General features: G+C 32.4%; 1 protein-coding gene across 2 annotated transcripts; it reads left to right on the top strand.

The window, feature by feature from the left end:
• Positions 1–2,384: 2,384 nt before the first annotated feature.
• LOC139511343 (paired box protein 6 homolog) lies at positions 2,385–14,204 on the top strand. 2 transcript variants are annotated; one of them, XM_071297986.1, is made up of 6 exons: positions 2,385–2,610; positions 2,937–3,035; positions 10,879–11,037; positions 11,348–11,557; positions 13,181–13,368; positions 13,803–14,204. In XM_071297986.1, exons 2-6 carry the CDS (start codon positions 2,945–2,947, stop codon positions 14,094–14,096), a joined length of 942 nt encoding a protein of 313 aa, XP_071154087.1. In that variant the 5' UTR covers positions 2,385–2,610; positions 2,937–2,944; the 3' UTR covers positions 14,097–14,204. The 2 variants fall into 2 exon arrangements, with proteins under 2 accessions (XP_071154087.1, XP_071154086.1); XM_071297985.1 differs by lacking the exon at positions 2,385–2,610 and having other exon boundaries at positions 2,924–3,035.
• The last annotated feature ends 1,955 nt before the right edge of the window (positions 14,205–16,159 follow it).

Raw genomic sequence — 16,159 nt, forward strand, 5'->3', positions numbered from 1 at the left:
TTAAATTATTTGTAGATATATACAATTGTTACGTTTCTTATGTAAAATAAATTTTATCAAAATAGCTTTCATTTCATTTGCAAATTTATCTGTCTGTCTGTCTGTTCGTTCGTTCGTTTATTAATTTTTTTATAAACCGCCATCAGTTAAAATATACAGAATTATAAATGCGTATGGACTTTAGATTTTAACAAATGTACTTATGCCTGTGCCAAGTCAGACATATGACAGTTGTTTTCCATTTGTTTGTTGAGTTTGAGCTACTGATTTTGCCATCTGATAAGGGTCTTTCTGATTTGAATTTTCCTTGGAGTTCGGTATTTTTGTCATTTTACTGTTTTCGGGCATAAACATTTTTTATGTTTATATTTCAAGTTTGAAACATGACAGTGGTTTTCCATTCGTTTCTTTTGTTTATATTGCAAAGCATTTGTTTTTTTCCAGGTTTTATGGGCATTCCTTTTTATTATTTACCTTGCAATTCGGTTACTAGGAAAATTGATGGGAAAAACAAGAATACCGTACCATAGTTTGACTATTTTACCTATTATGTCTGTTTTGTTCACGTATCGTTGTAAATATAATGGAATTTGATGCGATTGTCATACAAGTGAGAGGTTTCGTATGGTGTTTATATATCACAATTGATACGTTATTCTCGTGCTTGTTCACACTATACGGACTTCATATACAGGAGTGTGCTCCTTACGCAGAAACTGCTCTAACAAAGTTATGAGGAGGACAGATTAAAATTGACACTCCGTAAATTTTATGGACACCATCACGAATTGGTGGATCCATACGATGTATCTTTGACCAAACTAGCTAAGGACATTTTTACCACATGGTAGATTGTTGTTTGTCATTATGTCGTCTAATCTTTTAATTACCAAACGTGACTTATTCCCGATTGTGACTGTTTTGCTGAGTGTGAAACAAAATTGGGGTAACAAACTAAAACTGAGGGAAACGCATTAAATATAAGAGGAGAATAACGACACAACATCAACTTGAAATGCAACATACACAGAAACGGTCTAAGCATTAGACATAACCCGACGAGAATAACAAATACAACACCAAAACCAAATACATGAATTTGGGATAGAAAAGTACCGTGACACGTCTTAAAGTAATGTGAATTCACACTCAAATATAAGAGAAAACAAACGACACAACGGAAACACAACGTTAAAATGTTACACACACAGAAACGAACTATAATATAACAATGGTCATTTTCCTGACTTGGTACAGGACATTTTGAAAGATAAACTATTTTGATTTATTCAAAATACAAAGTTTTTTGCATACGGCATAGATGGCTGTTTTTATTTTGGTATTCAATTCTCCTGAACTACGTAATACATTTTTTCTCCCACACGTTTAATTTGAGCCCAATCGAAGAAGCGTCTACATAAGGAAATTCATGTACAAGTCAGGAATGAAATGTGTTTGAGCTTTTGATTTTTCCATTTGATTAGGGACTTTCTATTTGTAATTTCCTCTGAGTTTGGTACTTTTGTGATTTAATTTTTTGCTAACCAGTATAAAACACTGGTATCTTTGATTTTTCCCGTGTAACGATAAATACAGCAATGATTCAGTGATTTACGACATTTACAAAGATATATTTTTATTTTGATATTTATGTTGATGAAAATGCGTTACGTTTAACTTTTCATCTGAAAGACATTTTTTAAATATTAATACTTTTTACAGCATATATTTTTATAGAAATTATTAATATGGCCTAACACGTTGTTGATGGAAAGTTAGTAGGTTTCGGGATAATATATCTTTTACATATATGATTATCAGGAATTTATGAAATTTAATAAATAAATATACTTTTATTTACTTTGTTTATGATGTTTCCAGATTTTAGTTAATGAGTATACAACAAAGATAAATTAAAGATGCAATCACTTCATTTTTTGGTTAATATTGAATAATGATAAAACATAAAGCATGCATTTAAAAGTTTCCGTTGCAGAGATCGGATTCAGTAAGACCCCCAATATTTCTTTAGACATGTTGCGATACCACCAACCAAGTACTTAATTAGTTTAAAAAAAGGTCTGTGAGAAACTTTGATTCGGTTATATTAAACAGAATACAATTGTCAAATTCAGTATTGCACCATGCTCGTTGAGGTTGAGAAGCCTTACAGATGAACTTTATAACATAAAACAGGAAAAAAAACCTGCTCGTATTTGAATCATCTTCCTTCAAAAAGAAGATATTAAAACATATCATAAACATTTCTATTTCCAAGTTAGGGTAATAAAACAATATTTCCATAATTTGATATGATGATAACATTGTTATTCAAATATAATTACATTTTCAATATGTTACAATCAGATGAAAGTGATATAAACACAAATAATCTGCATAAACTATTGCTTACATATATCCAATTTAAACGATTTGCTTCAAGCAAATCAAGAGAGCATCGAAAATAGGAGAGACAACTAAAAATTTACCGTTATTTGGAGATAAAATCAATTCGCGTGCTCATAGAACAACAGGTGTCGTCTGCCATTGATTAAAATGAAAAACAATGTTATCAAAAATTCACTTATAATTAAGTCAGTAGAAGTGTTGGTAAGTAAAACGATTTTTAATTTTTTTAAAATTTTTTTTATGTTTTCTATTTAAAAAGTAAAATAACAAAAATACCGAACTCCGAGGAAAATTCAAAACGGTAGTCGTAATGTTATTAACATAATATAAAAGAAATAAGAAAAAAGTTTCAGCAAGTATTCTAATTCCTGATTATCTTTTATTTAGTTTTTTTTTCAAATTAAGCAGTTGGACTTTTTATTATTGCTTGATTTTGTTTTACTTGAATTAATTTACCAAATTACTCCGACATTGCTTTAATTTCTCGAATAAAAAAAATAATGAAAAGATATATTTGAAACTTTTAGATTAAAGGATGGCAAACATGTCGCTTCAGCATTTGTCAAGCAGAAATCAAACTTTGAATGGGATAAATACGACAGGAATGAAATTCAACACAGCTTACGGTAATAATTCCTTAATTTAAAAATTTGATGTCGCGTAAATGTGCAACATTAGTACCAGAATGTATAAAACTGATACACAAGAATATTGTTACACAAGTATACAAACAAAATGTACTAACAAAAATGCCAAGCTTTAAGGTGAATACAATAAGGGTATAAAAAACTTGAAGGGTAGTCGAACAAATTATGTTTCTGAAAGGTTTTGGTAATACAGCTTAAATACTGTAATCCTTAGGTAGAAAATCCTTAGTTTTGGTTTTAACAATTTAAAGTTTTGTAAACAGCTAATTTATGAATATATTATGTCAAGGATAAATAATTTCTGACTACTGGACTGGGAATACCCCCTGCACCAGCAGTGGCATTTGCCAAGTGGTAATAAACCTTCATCAAAGATACGAGTCTTTATTATTTTGTACACAATGCGCATGTTTCGTCTACAAAAGACGATCGAATAGAAAACAGATGAACGGTCAATTAAAGAAAAAAGTTGAAGTGTGTTGAGGATAAAAAAATCCGAACAGGTTGCCATTTATAGCTAATGTAATCTTTTCTTGTGGTAGATAGAGATCAAGGCTTATAATTTGATACGCCAGACGCGCGTTCGTCTTCATAAGAGTCTTCAGTGACGTGACGCTAAAATAAAAATGGTAAATAAGCCAAACAAGCATACAGTTGAGGACCAAAATTCCAAAAACTTGTGCCAAATCTAGACTTTTATGGGTGGATTTTACATAGATAAATAAAATCGTATAATTAAAAAGCAAAATGAGAATGTTTAATTTGAAGTATGCCATTTTGTGCTTCTTTTTACATTTGTTTGTTTTAATAGTTATTTAGATAATAACACAATGTTGACTGCTGTACTCCTATTTTTGACATTTTTACCTATTGTGTCTGTTTGTTTTGTTCACGCATTGTTGTCAATATTATGGAATTTGATGCGACTGTCATACAAGTGAGAGGTTTGGCTAGCTATAAAAACGGTTTAATTCACTATTTTCTACATAGGAAAATGCATGTACAAAGTCAGGAATATGACTGTTGTTATTCATTAGTTTGACGTGTTTAAGCTTTTGATTTTGCCATTTGATTATGGACTTTCATTTTTGATTTTTCTTCGGAGTTCAGTATTTATGTGAATTTACTTTTTTCATTTTTTTTTAAAGTAAAGTTAGTTTTAAGAAGTTTCAAAAGAGCTTCCTGAGATTTCTTTATTTTCCAAATGAAACTGTGATGTGCATCAACAGTGTAAGCATCCAATGTAAAACATATAACTCTAATAATTCAAGTATCAAGGGTAAAAGCTAAGATTATGACGAAACTCGGAATGGAATAAGGGGTTAAAAGGGGAAACAAACAATTCATGGCAGAGTAAGAATTCAAGCTAATGGTTTGATTGCTGAAATGAATGAGCTAAAAATTAGTATAAATATGCAATGTGTAAATAGTATCCAGGTCCTTAAAAAGAGTTATTACGTTTTGAGCTGATCCGAAGTTAAAAATGGCCGCCAGTGAGGGCAAAGCTTGTATCAAAACCCTATCGTAAACATATTAATTTTTGAGAATGATAAACACTGAATTTAATCAAGCTTAATTAATATTAATGTGAAAGGTGAAGGTCAGGGGATCCATTAGGCTCGATTATTAGGGGTCAAAAGTTTAACATATACTCCAACGGAAAAAGCTTTGAAAATTTTCTCCTTAAGAACTACCAGGCCATATTGGATCAATCTTAGAGAATGGATGATCCTTATATGTTGAGGATTAAATATAAATAAGAAGATGTGGTATGATTGCCACAAGAAACCAAATGACACAGGAATTAACAACTATAGGTCACCGTGCAGCCTTCAACAATGAGCAAAGCATATACCACATTGTCAGCTTTAAAAGGCTCCGAAATAACAAATGTAAAACAGTTTAAACGAGAAAACTAACGGCATAAATTATGTACAAAAAATAAACGAAAAACAAATATATGTAACACATCAACAAGCAACAACCACTGAATTACAGGCTCCTGACTTGGGACAGGCACATTTATACAGATTGTGGCGGGTTTAAACATGTTAGCGGGATCCTAACCCTTCCCATAAGTTTGTAGGAATAGTTGTCTTGGGGAAAATTGGTTTAAAGAACTTGAGGCCCAAAGTTTAATAAGGCTTCAATGGGGAGGACGCTGTAATAATCTCATTAAGTACCAACAATAGCAATTCAGTTATAACTTGCATCAAACATCAGTAGGCCATTAAGATGTAATTGTGTATACAAATGGAGGTACAGAGGTCCATGGGTATAAGCACTAGGAGTCCAAAGTTTAACATAGTCTTTATTTGGAAAAGCTTAAAATTCATCTTCTTCAGAATCTGCAATGGAAATGCAGTCATGTGGTACACGATTCTGTACATGCCAAACATAACTAGAGGCTCCAAGGAGCCTTAATCGCTCCCCTGTTCAATTAGGTCTCATTTGACTTGATTATAAAATAAAGTTCGAGTATGTGCAAAAAATAACTTTAACTCAGCTTGATTGCATTTAGTGTTCATTTTTCTACAAAAAGAGATGAATTTGTTTACGCTACAAACTTTGCCCTCACTGACGACCATTTTGAATTTTCTATCGCCTCAAAAAGTGACAACGCTAAGGTTGTTGGATTATGACAGACCGATCAGGAGCCTGTAATTCAGTGGTTGTCGTGTTACATATTTGTTTTTTTTTCTTCATTTTTTGTACATTAATAAAGCCGTTAGTTTTCTCGTTTGAATTAAATTGTTTAACATTTGTCATTTCGGGGCCTTTTATGGCTGACTATACGTATGCGAGGGGCTTTGCTCGTTAGTCAAGGCATTATAATGACCTATAGTTGTTAATTTCTGTGTCATTTAGTCTCTTGACAATCCTAATACATACTCTTTTTTATATATAGCGATGTCGTTATAACGACATAAGGATGTCGTTATTACGACATAGAGATGTCGTTATTACGACAAACTATGTCGAAATTACGACATAGTTATGTCGTTATTACGACATGCTATGTCGTAATTAAGACATAAATTATTTTGTTCGAATGTATCGGCTTCCGTAGCCAGTAGCTACATATAGAACAAACGTTTTACACCAGGTGAAGTAGTTTGTAAGGTACACGGTGTATTTCAGATATGTGCTAAAGTGGAGATACAATCATTGTCAGACTTTAAGAAAAGAAATTCATAAAAAAAACGTGAACATATTGCAATAGGATTATATTCTATATTATACAATCTGATTTTCAGACTCTTAAAAAATAATCATAAAAGAAACACACATATGGATGACTAAGAGTAAATGAAATAAAGAGTAGATACTTTTTGTCGCAAATTTCACTGTGTAACTGATCTGTGATTGTTTAATCATAAATGTTCTAATTGTTCATTTGCGTGATAGTACATCGAGAATTGAGTACGTGAAATGTATTATATTAGCGGATTATATATCTAGTTGATTTGTTCATTGATTTTGTGTATATTTCAATATTACGTGAACATGCTAATTCAACTTTACAATATAATAAAACAAGGATTGCTACTTTTTGGATAAAAATTATAAATGACATTATTGAAATTAATTAAAAGTTTAATAAAGATTTTAAATAAAGAAATCTACTTTTTTAACCGTTTTTGTTTTATCATAATCATGTTTCCAATACATTGAAAAAAGAAATTACACTTTATAAATCGGATCATTCAGTAAATATCTGACGAATTTCTAATATTTAAGGGTCTACGAGTAAAGTTAAATCACAAAACTGCGACGAAAGTCCGTAATCAAATGGCAAAATCAAAAGCTCACACATCAAAACATCTGCTCCTCAACTTTATACTTGTTTGGCTTTCTTACTATTTATTTTTACGTCACTGAAGACTCTTATGAAGACGAAACGCGCGTCTGGAGTATAAAATTATAAGCTTTGATAACTATCTACCACAAGAAAATTACATTAGATATAAATGACAACCTGTTCGGATTTTTTATTCTCAACACTCTTCAACTTCATTCTTTTATTGGCCATTTCAGGAGGCTCGCTATGATTTTTTTTAAATGAACTTTATCTTATACTAAATAGAAAAATCAAATAAAACATGGGATCACCGATCATTTACGCTCTCAATATCTGCCTTCGAAAGAAGCATACATTGTTGTAAAGGTTCTTTTTTTGTTGTTGAACTAATAGGAGAAATAGAGGATATATCGAAATAAAAAAAGAACTAAATTACAGAAATCCCATAGAAATGCCGACAATTTGTTGAAAAAAGTCTACATCCAAATTCAAAAAATATGTTGTCAATAAGACAATCAAGCATACTGATCATTTGTTCCTTTGTGTAGCATGTTTTACCCTTTTGTTCACTATTAACAATATATGCCTCAAGGTATCCCAAAGTAATAAATGTATAGCGTTTTTCTTCCATTGTTATGTTGAAAAGTATTGTGGTTTATCTCTGTTAGACGATTTTTCAATTTCACATGGTATGGTGGTATACAGGGTTGAAACATCAAAAGTTGTGATAGAAATAATTTCAAAAAAAGACCGAGATTTCAAATTCTCCAGAAGTTTTGTAGAGTTTTTAAGAATCCACATAAAGTTAATATTACTACGCGAGAAAACAGTTTCACAGCATTTCTGAAGACTTTTGAGACACAGACATATGATATTGGCCCACCAATTCGTTATGGTGACCTTAACAATAATTAAGTAGATTTCAGTATAAATATATTGAGCAGTAATTGTGTAAAAGAGGGACGAAAGATCCCAGAGGGACAGTCAAACTCATAATTCGAAAATAAACTGACAACACCATGGCTAAAAATAAAAGACAAACAAACAAATAATAGTAAAGAAGACACAACATAGAAACTAAAGACTATGCAACACGAACCCCACCAAAAACTTGGGGTGATCTCAGGTGGGTAAGCAGATCCTGCTCCACATGTGGCATCCGTCGTGTTGCTTATGTTATAACAAATCCGGTAAATATTCTAATTCGATAGGTCACATTCGTGAAAAGGGAAGGGCATTGTAGTTACGACATATACGTATGTATACAATGAAATTGAATATAGTGTAAGTAGTATATCCCTCGTGAGGTACGACTATTGTGAACATTCACGACCGTGACATATACATTGAGATATATAAACGCCATAAGGGGAATAAAGTGTATGTTACTGCTGAGAAATTGGAATAATAAAATTTACGGTACAGATGCAATCCTCCATATTCCCATTTCGACAATTACTGTCTCTTCAGTGATGTACGAGGCCAAAATATGTCATCATCCAAAATATAAAACAAACGTTCATTATCTGTTAACACCAAAATGAAACAAAAATAAAGTCAAACCAAGACAAAGAATCAGAGCTTATCATGAGAGAAATAGATATTATAATGGTTTCACAAATTGCATAATAGCAAATTTCAAAAACCTATATGTTTTATTATGTGTAGTGGCTATTCGACTAGTGATGCATATTTCGACAATACATCTCCTATTTAACAACTGGAAAGTTTAAATCATAGATCCTTGTTTGAAGTCGTCTATCTGTGTCAATATACCTTCTCTAGTTAACAAAAATACACAAGAACGCTTTGAAAAAAAGTTATTAAGTGTCTGTTGATCTTAATTAAGGTCTTTCCTCTCCGCGAGGATAGACCTCATTGTTTTTCTAATGTTTTTTTTTCTTTTTTTTTCTTCCAGCATTGTTTTGGCACACCCTCCTACCGCGTCTATAAGAGTTATCAATACCAAATTTAAACCATCGATAGACCTCATCATGAACTTATACCAGATGAACTTTTGTAGGATTTCATCATCCCCTTTAGAAGTTATCTCCCTTATATTGATTTTGTTCAACATTGCCCCCCATAAATATTTTAAAAGATATCATGACTTTATTTTGACAATAGGTAGATCTCATCATGATGTGTTACCATATGAGGCTGCTAAGGATTTCATCATCCAATCTGAGAGTTATGTCCCCTTGGAGCAATTTTTTTTCTTTTGCATTTTTCTCAAAAAGTATTAAAGATAGAATCGATTTGAAAACGGCAGCATGTACAAGACGAGATGGCATTGCTCATAAACATATACAATCATTTTGTTGTTAACCCTAATAATGAGTTATTTCCCTTGAAAAAATATACACAATTCGAGAACCGGAAGTCGTAAAGACTTGGGACCTACTCTTATAGTCTTAAGTTTATGTGACCTTCAATTTGCACCAAGGTCAAAGGTCACCGAGTGCAAAAAAAAATTTACGCTGCAATTTCAAGCTTACATATTAGGAAAACGATAAGACTTTGCTGCATACATACAGCGTATAAAATGTTCCTATCGACGAGCTCTACATTTTATATAATAAGCCCAAAAATGTCCGACCGTCTGTTCAAAAGTTACTACGGGATGATTCTTAAAAGTATAGTATTTTGCGTATATCTTTTTAAAGGTAACAGATATCAACCTACTATAAACTGCAAAGATGATCAGTAAGTCAAGACCTTCAATTTGAGGTCAATGTCAGGTCATGATGAAATTTCACCTTGACCTTCACATAATACTATGACCTTGACATTGTGATATTTGAAAGGTCAAGTGGTCTTGTGTTGAATGGTGATAGTCCCATGTCTCTACGACTTCCGGGTCTCAAGTTTGGTATTGCATCATATATTTGATGATTAATTGTGACCTTGGTGAACTTTGAAATTGTCCCAATTCTTTTTCTATAATGTTTTCCTTTAACTGTAGATCATTTACCATTTAACAGATTTGAGATATTAATTGTCGTTTAAGAGATAATGCAGTTTGAAATTTTGCGAGCAGCGGCATGTATTTCTGAATCAACAACAGCTTACCACTTAAAATGTTTAAGAAATTGAAAAGGTTAACATAGTTATATGTTTGACCAAATAACAAAAACATTCCATTGAAAAAAACACCAAAAAATCATTTTGAAATTTTCATGTTTTGCGTTGACTTTGTAAGTTTCATAACTTCTATTTATATCTTTGATATTGCATCATTTTTGGCACTTTGTCAAATGGGGTCATCTGATATATCAAATTGAAGGTCTCAATAAACTCTACTTAAAAATGAAAAATGTAAACCTCTTTTTCATCCCAAGTGGAAGGGTGGGGTCATTTAGTGCAAAAATTCAAATTTCTCAGATGGTAAGGTTGTCGCATAACAAATGAAAGAACATAACGCGTACATTTCAAATTTCAAATTGACGTCTCCCAAAAATGGGTTGGATGGGGTTATTGAGTGCAAAAAATAAATTTTCTTTTAAGATAGGGTTGTTGTATATCAAATGAAAGGTCATGATGTGTACATTTGAAATATCAAATTCCCGACCTCCAAAAATTGGTTGGATAGGGTTATTAAGTGCAAAAAGCAAACTTTCTAGAACATGGCGTTGTCGCATATCAAATGAAAGCTCATCTACCCTGTGTTACATATCATACTTCGGATCTTAAAAATGTAGGAGGATGAGGTCATTAAGTGTTAAAAGCGAAAAGTTTCAGAAGGTATGCTTGTCGTATATCAAACGAAAGGTCGTACAAAGTACATTACGATAACATCACTTTTACAGGAAAGACCTTTCAATTGTTTTACAAACAATTGAGATACTAGTTTTCTATACATTTGGTCCAGATTACAAACAATGGTGTTATAACTGAAAAAGAAATTGAACATCATTTTTTAAAATCAAAATAAGGTTCTCAATATGAAATTAACCCTTACACATTGTTTAGTATGTATACCATATATACATTGTGTATATCTTTATTTTACACATCTAGATAACTTTTTCGACCCACTTGGACAGCTGAAGAAAAATGTCATAGGTGGAAGCAAACCAAAAGTGGCAACACCAATGGTTATAGCCAGGATTGAAAGGTACAAAATGGAACACCCAACAATGTTTGCATGGGAAATAAAGGAAAAACTATTAACAGAAGGTAAACCAGTGCACAAAGAAATTCATTAAGATTTAATCTAGTAAACGAAATTACACTCTATTTAATATCGTGTGTCCGAAGCGCTTTTTCTGAATTTGGTTTCATCAAGGTTAAAGAAAGGTCAAACCTAAACATTAAGAATCATGTATTACATATTTGAAATAAATGGTAGGTTGTCGTAATGATAAATTAATCTCAGCTGAGGAAGAGTACTATAATATCGATATTTTAAAGATAGGATGCAATATGTAAAGTCAATATTTCAACTATTCCTTCCATACAAGATAAAACTTAGTATTTTGATTTACAGGATTTTGTTCTCCACATAACGTTCCCAGTGTTAGCTCAATCAACAGAATACTACGAAACCGTGCAGCGGAGAAGGCAGCTTTTGATTACAGATTCCTAACTTTTCCTAGCTATCAAATACCCTTTCAACATCTGTGGAATTCTTCAATCATTCCAAGGCCTGTTGTGCTAAAGCCTACAGCTACACTTCCACGTTTAGCGCCAAAAGAGGGTAAGATCGTGTTATACAAATATATTTCACTCAAGTTATACATGTATTTTACAATATGTCTTCTAGCAGTGAAGCGAGCCTCACCAAGACATTAACCAATGCCATCCATTTAAAACATTTACTGCGGTTCAGCCTCACCAAGACATTAACCAATGCCATCCATTTAAAACATTTACTGCGGATCAGCCTCACCAAGACATTAACCAATGTCATCCATTTAAAACATTTACTGCGGTTCGATAAAAAAAGAAGTTTATAAAACTTCAAGTTCTCCGTGTAGTGTTTGTAGGATTGTTGTTAGTCTGGTAATGTTTTTTCTTCCGAGTGTTGGACGTCTTTCTTCAAACTATGTTTAGTGCTTCCTTTGTATCCCTCGCTTTGCTTTTCCTGCTCGTTCACAACTTAAAAGTTAACGCACATGCAAGTGCATGACAAATGACTCAATAGAAGAGCACAACTTTTTTCCTTATACTAGTACCATTTTTGAATTACTTGTATTATCGTATAAAAAAGAAGATGTGGTATGATTGCCAATGAGACAACTACCCACAAAAGACCAAAATGACACATACATTAACAACTATAGGTCACCGTATTTGTTTATATTTATTTTTATACATGATGAATTCATAAAGGGTGATTGCTATATTTCAAGACAAAAGAATACAAAAAAGTTATCAAATAAAAAAAGAATGTGTTTTGTATAATTATGTAAAGGGAATAAATGATACACAAGGGAAAATGAATGATCCAACCAATTAACGCCAGATACAAAAAGAGAGTACAAAAGGGAGGCGAAAGTTACAAAGGGACATTCAAATTCGAAAAGAACACTGTTCAACAAAAATATGAATTAAAATAAATTATCCCCCTGAAGTAATAACAGCCCTTTGACTGCCTTTCCCTTACGGACTCCCTCCTTGTATAGTCCTGCGATTCTGTGTTTGTGTCCCTGATTTTTTAACCTCGGTAAACTCATGCTGCTGATATTGAGTTTGCAATAATATGAGTTTTTGGTAAAATCATTACCAAACTCAATTATTTGTTCTACTGACTGCATGTGTCACTGTAACACATCTATTTTTCTTATATGTACAAAGCTAGACCAGAGGAACTCAAAATAAGATACACCAAACAAAAGTGAACAATAACATCAAATATACATACCTATGGAAGTATTCCAAAGGGAATATCCAGTTTATCAAATAATACAAAAAATATAGACGATCGTACAGATTCGTTTGCAACAATCGACTTTAAGGAACATTCTGAAAATTGATGCATGTTTCTCCAGAGTATATTTACCAATACGCACTAATGCTTTTAATGTGGTTTTTTTTCCTGATAAATAGGGAAAGTTCACCAATATGCATCTGCATCTTCCAATAACATCGAGGCATATGATGTTTTTCTTGTTACAAAATAGCATATACTCGGAGTTTTCAACATTAACAATCTTTTTGTAGACGAAACGCGCGTCTTGCGTATATACAAATTTTAGTCCTGGTATCTATGATGAGTTTATTTTAGTATGAATTTAAAAGAAAAGCATATATGTCGTTGTCGGTTTACCAATAATCCCACTCCATATATCTAATATTTACAATCATTGTACCCTGGTAGATACAACAGACAATACAGAGAAACTTAGTGTGCCTGTTTGTAACACAAGAATGAGGAGAAACCGTACAACATTTACTGCTCTACAACTTGAAGCGCTGGAGAAAGCATTCGTACAAACCCAATACCCTGGAGTTAATACAAGAGAAGAGCTCGCCACTAATACTGGGCTCTCTGAGGCAAGGGTACAAGTACGTATTGATATTAAAATTTGAAATCATCACCTTTATTCTCTTACCCAATACCAACCGAGGCAAACAAATTTTACTTGGGTAAAGTAGCTTTTATAGATGTATTGTTATGCTCATTTTCTTATGTTTGGTTTATCCCAGATCATTGGTAGCTTACTTTCCGGTCTTTTTCAATGTCTACGGTTGTTTTGTGAATTGATAAGTACAAGGACAAGAAAATATTTCGGCCTATTTCGGCCTTGGTAAACATTCCACTATAACATTGAAAATAATACCTGATCTGATTTTTTTTATATATATATATGTGGCTTCTTAGCTTTAACTCAAAATATTATTTAGTTGGTTATGCGAATAATATAACGTTCGCATTTAGACATATTTGATGTATTTTGCCGATAAGAAGCCTATATGTATACATTTTCATCGCTTTTCAGGTATGGTTTTCAAACAGGAGAGCAAAACAAAGAAGAACTCAAAGACTTGGATTTTTGCAGACTTCGTCTTTAGCACTAATAAACCGCTACTGTTCAAATACGGCATGTAAAATGAATCATGCTATTGATGAAGTATCATTATCGCCAACGATTAATGATAAAACAATAAAAGATGATTTGAAAGATACTGCAGAAAATAATGAAAGAGAAATACGTGATAACCAAGATAATGATGACATAGACAGTGTGACAAATGAAATAGATGAAGACTCGGATGTTGAAGTTGACGTATAAACACATAATCATAATATGTATTTTTTCAGCTTTACTTCAGTCCATCAATCTTTTCATCAAGTTTTATTTTTTGTAAAGTCCAATACAATAAATACATATTATATACTATACTCTTGTGTAAATCTCATTCATTATCCATTAAACTGCAACATTATGTTTTAATTGTTTGTAACTTTTTTTTTAATTTCCATTCCATGATTGGTGGTCTAAAATATACAGCCAATATGTGCAGACGTCGTGTGACTAAAATAAGTCACTTATCTTGAAATGTACGATCTAGCAGAGTTACACTGGAAATCGTGAAATAACTTTGATATGCTGATCGCATATATCGCATAACATTCTGAACAATACATGTCAAACTATACAGGTAAAGAACTAGCCAATGATAGCATGACATTCTGAACAATACATGTCAAAACTATACAGGTAAAGAACTAGCCAATGATAGCATGACATTCTGAACCATACATGTCAAAACTATACAGGTAACGAACTAGCCAATGATAGCATGACATTCTGAACACTACAGTCAAAACTATACAGGTAAAGAACTAGCCAATGATAGCATAACATTCTGAACCATACATGTTAAAACTATACGGCAACGAACTAGCCAAATGATAGCATGACATTCTGAACCATACATGTCAAAACTATACCGGCAACGAACTAGCCAATGATATTATATCTGGTCAAAGCTTTACCGGTAATGAACTGGCCAATGATAGTATATCATCATGAACAATACCGACCAAAGCTATACAGGTAATAAACTGGTCAATGAAAGTATACCATCCTGACCAAAACTGGTCAAAGTATACAGGTAATAAACTGGCCAATGATAGTATACCATCCTGAACAAAACTGGTCAAAGTATACAGGTAATAAACTGGCCAATGATAGTATACCAGTCTGAACAAAACTGGTCAAAGTATACAGGTAATAAACTGGCCAATGATAGTATACCATCCTGAACAAAACTGGTCAAAGTATACAGGTAATAAACTGGCCAATAAAAGTATATCATCCTGTACAATACTGGTCAAAGCTATACAGGTCCTGTACAGCTTTGACCAGTATTGTACAGGATGAAGGTAATTAACTGGTCAATGACAGTATATCATCTAGACCAGTACTGGTCAAATATTTTATATACAAGTAATGGACTGACAATGTTGGATAAACAACACCATATCGACACCGATTTATCTGGGGAAATTCGTCAAACGTGAAAATCCTAGTCATGGCAAAATTGGTTACAGACACTATCATACATAAATAGTAGGTGCAACCTGAAACCTTTCAAAAGCTTAGCCATATTTGGAAAAACCTTTCAAAATCCGGCTCCTAAATGGTCTTCAACTTTGTACTTTTTACTTTTTTTATTCGATCGTTACTAAAGAATAATGAGTCTTTTGTAGACGAAACGCCCGAAAAGTGAACACAGTTTTTGAGCCTGTTGTCTATAATAAGTTTATTCACTATTTCCAATGAACTATGTTATTGGAGTTAAAACCAAAATGTATTATAAATAAAGGCAGCAGTAGTATACCGCTTTTAAATCGATTAAGCGAATAAAAAAAATAAAAAAAAAACTGCGGGAAACACATCAACTATAATAGGTAATTAACAGACCTTCAGAAACACTGAACTGCAACAAGACAAACACCAACATACATAGAAACGAACTATAATATTTGATATTAACTGCATTATCCTCTTACTTGGAACCGGATATTTTAATTATAAAAAAGGTGGAATGAACCAGGTTTGATGGCTAGTGTATTTATAATTGGGTATAAAAACATTTTCCAACTGAAGCTTCTACCGTTATATCGGATTTGTATGCATTGCACCAAATACTCTTGCTTTAAGTATCTTATAAACAGACTTAACAAGAGAAACTTTACATTGATTAATGAGCCATGAAAATGAGGTCAAGGACAAATGATACAAGCCAAAAAGACGTCATGTATCTATACAACACATAAAGTTTACCAATAGCTTATAGCATCTGAGAGATTGACCTAATAACATAACTTTAACCTTGATCATTGATT

This window comes from Mytilus edulis, chromosome 2, assembly GCF_963676685.1.
Source record: "Mytilus edulis chromosome 2, xbMytEdul2.2, whole genome shotgun sequence".
Lineage (NCBI taxonomy): Eukaryota > Metazoa > Mollusca > Bivalvia > Mytilida > Mytilidae > Mytilus > Mytilus edulis.

Coding starts and splice junctions, on each gene's coding strand:
- LOC139511343 (XM_071297986.1), top strand. CDS start 2,945: ATGGCAAACATGTCGCTTCAGCATTTGTCAAGCAGAAATCAAACTTTG. Junction 11,038..11,347: donor GGAAAAACTATTAACAGAAG/GTAAACCAGTGC, acceptor TTTGATTTACAG/GATTTTGTTCTCCACATAAC. Junction 13,369..13,802: donor TCTCTGAGGCAAGGGTACAA/GTACGTATTGAT, acceptor ATCGCTTTTCAG/GTATGGTTTTCAAACAGGAG.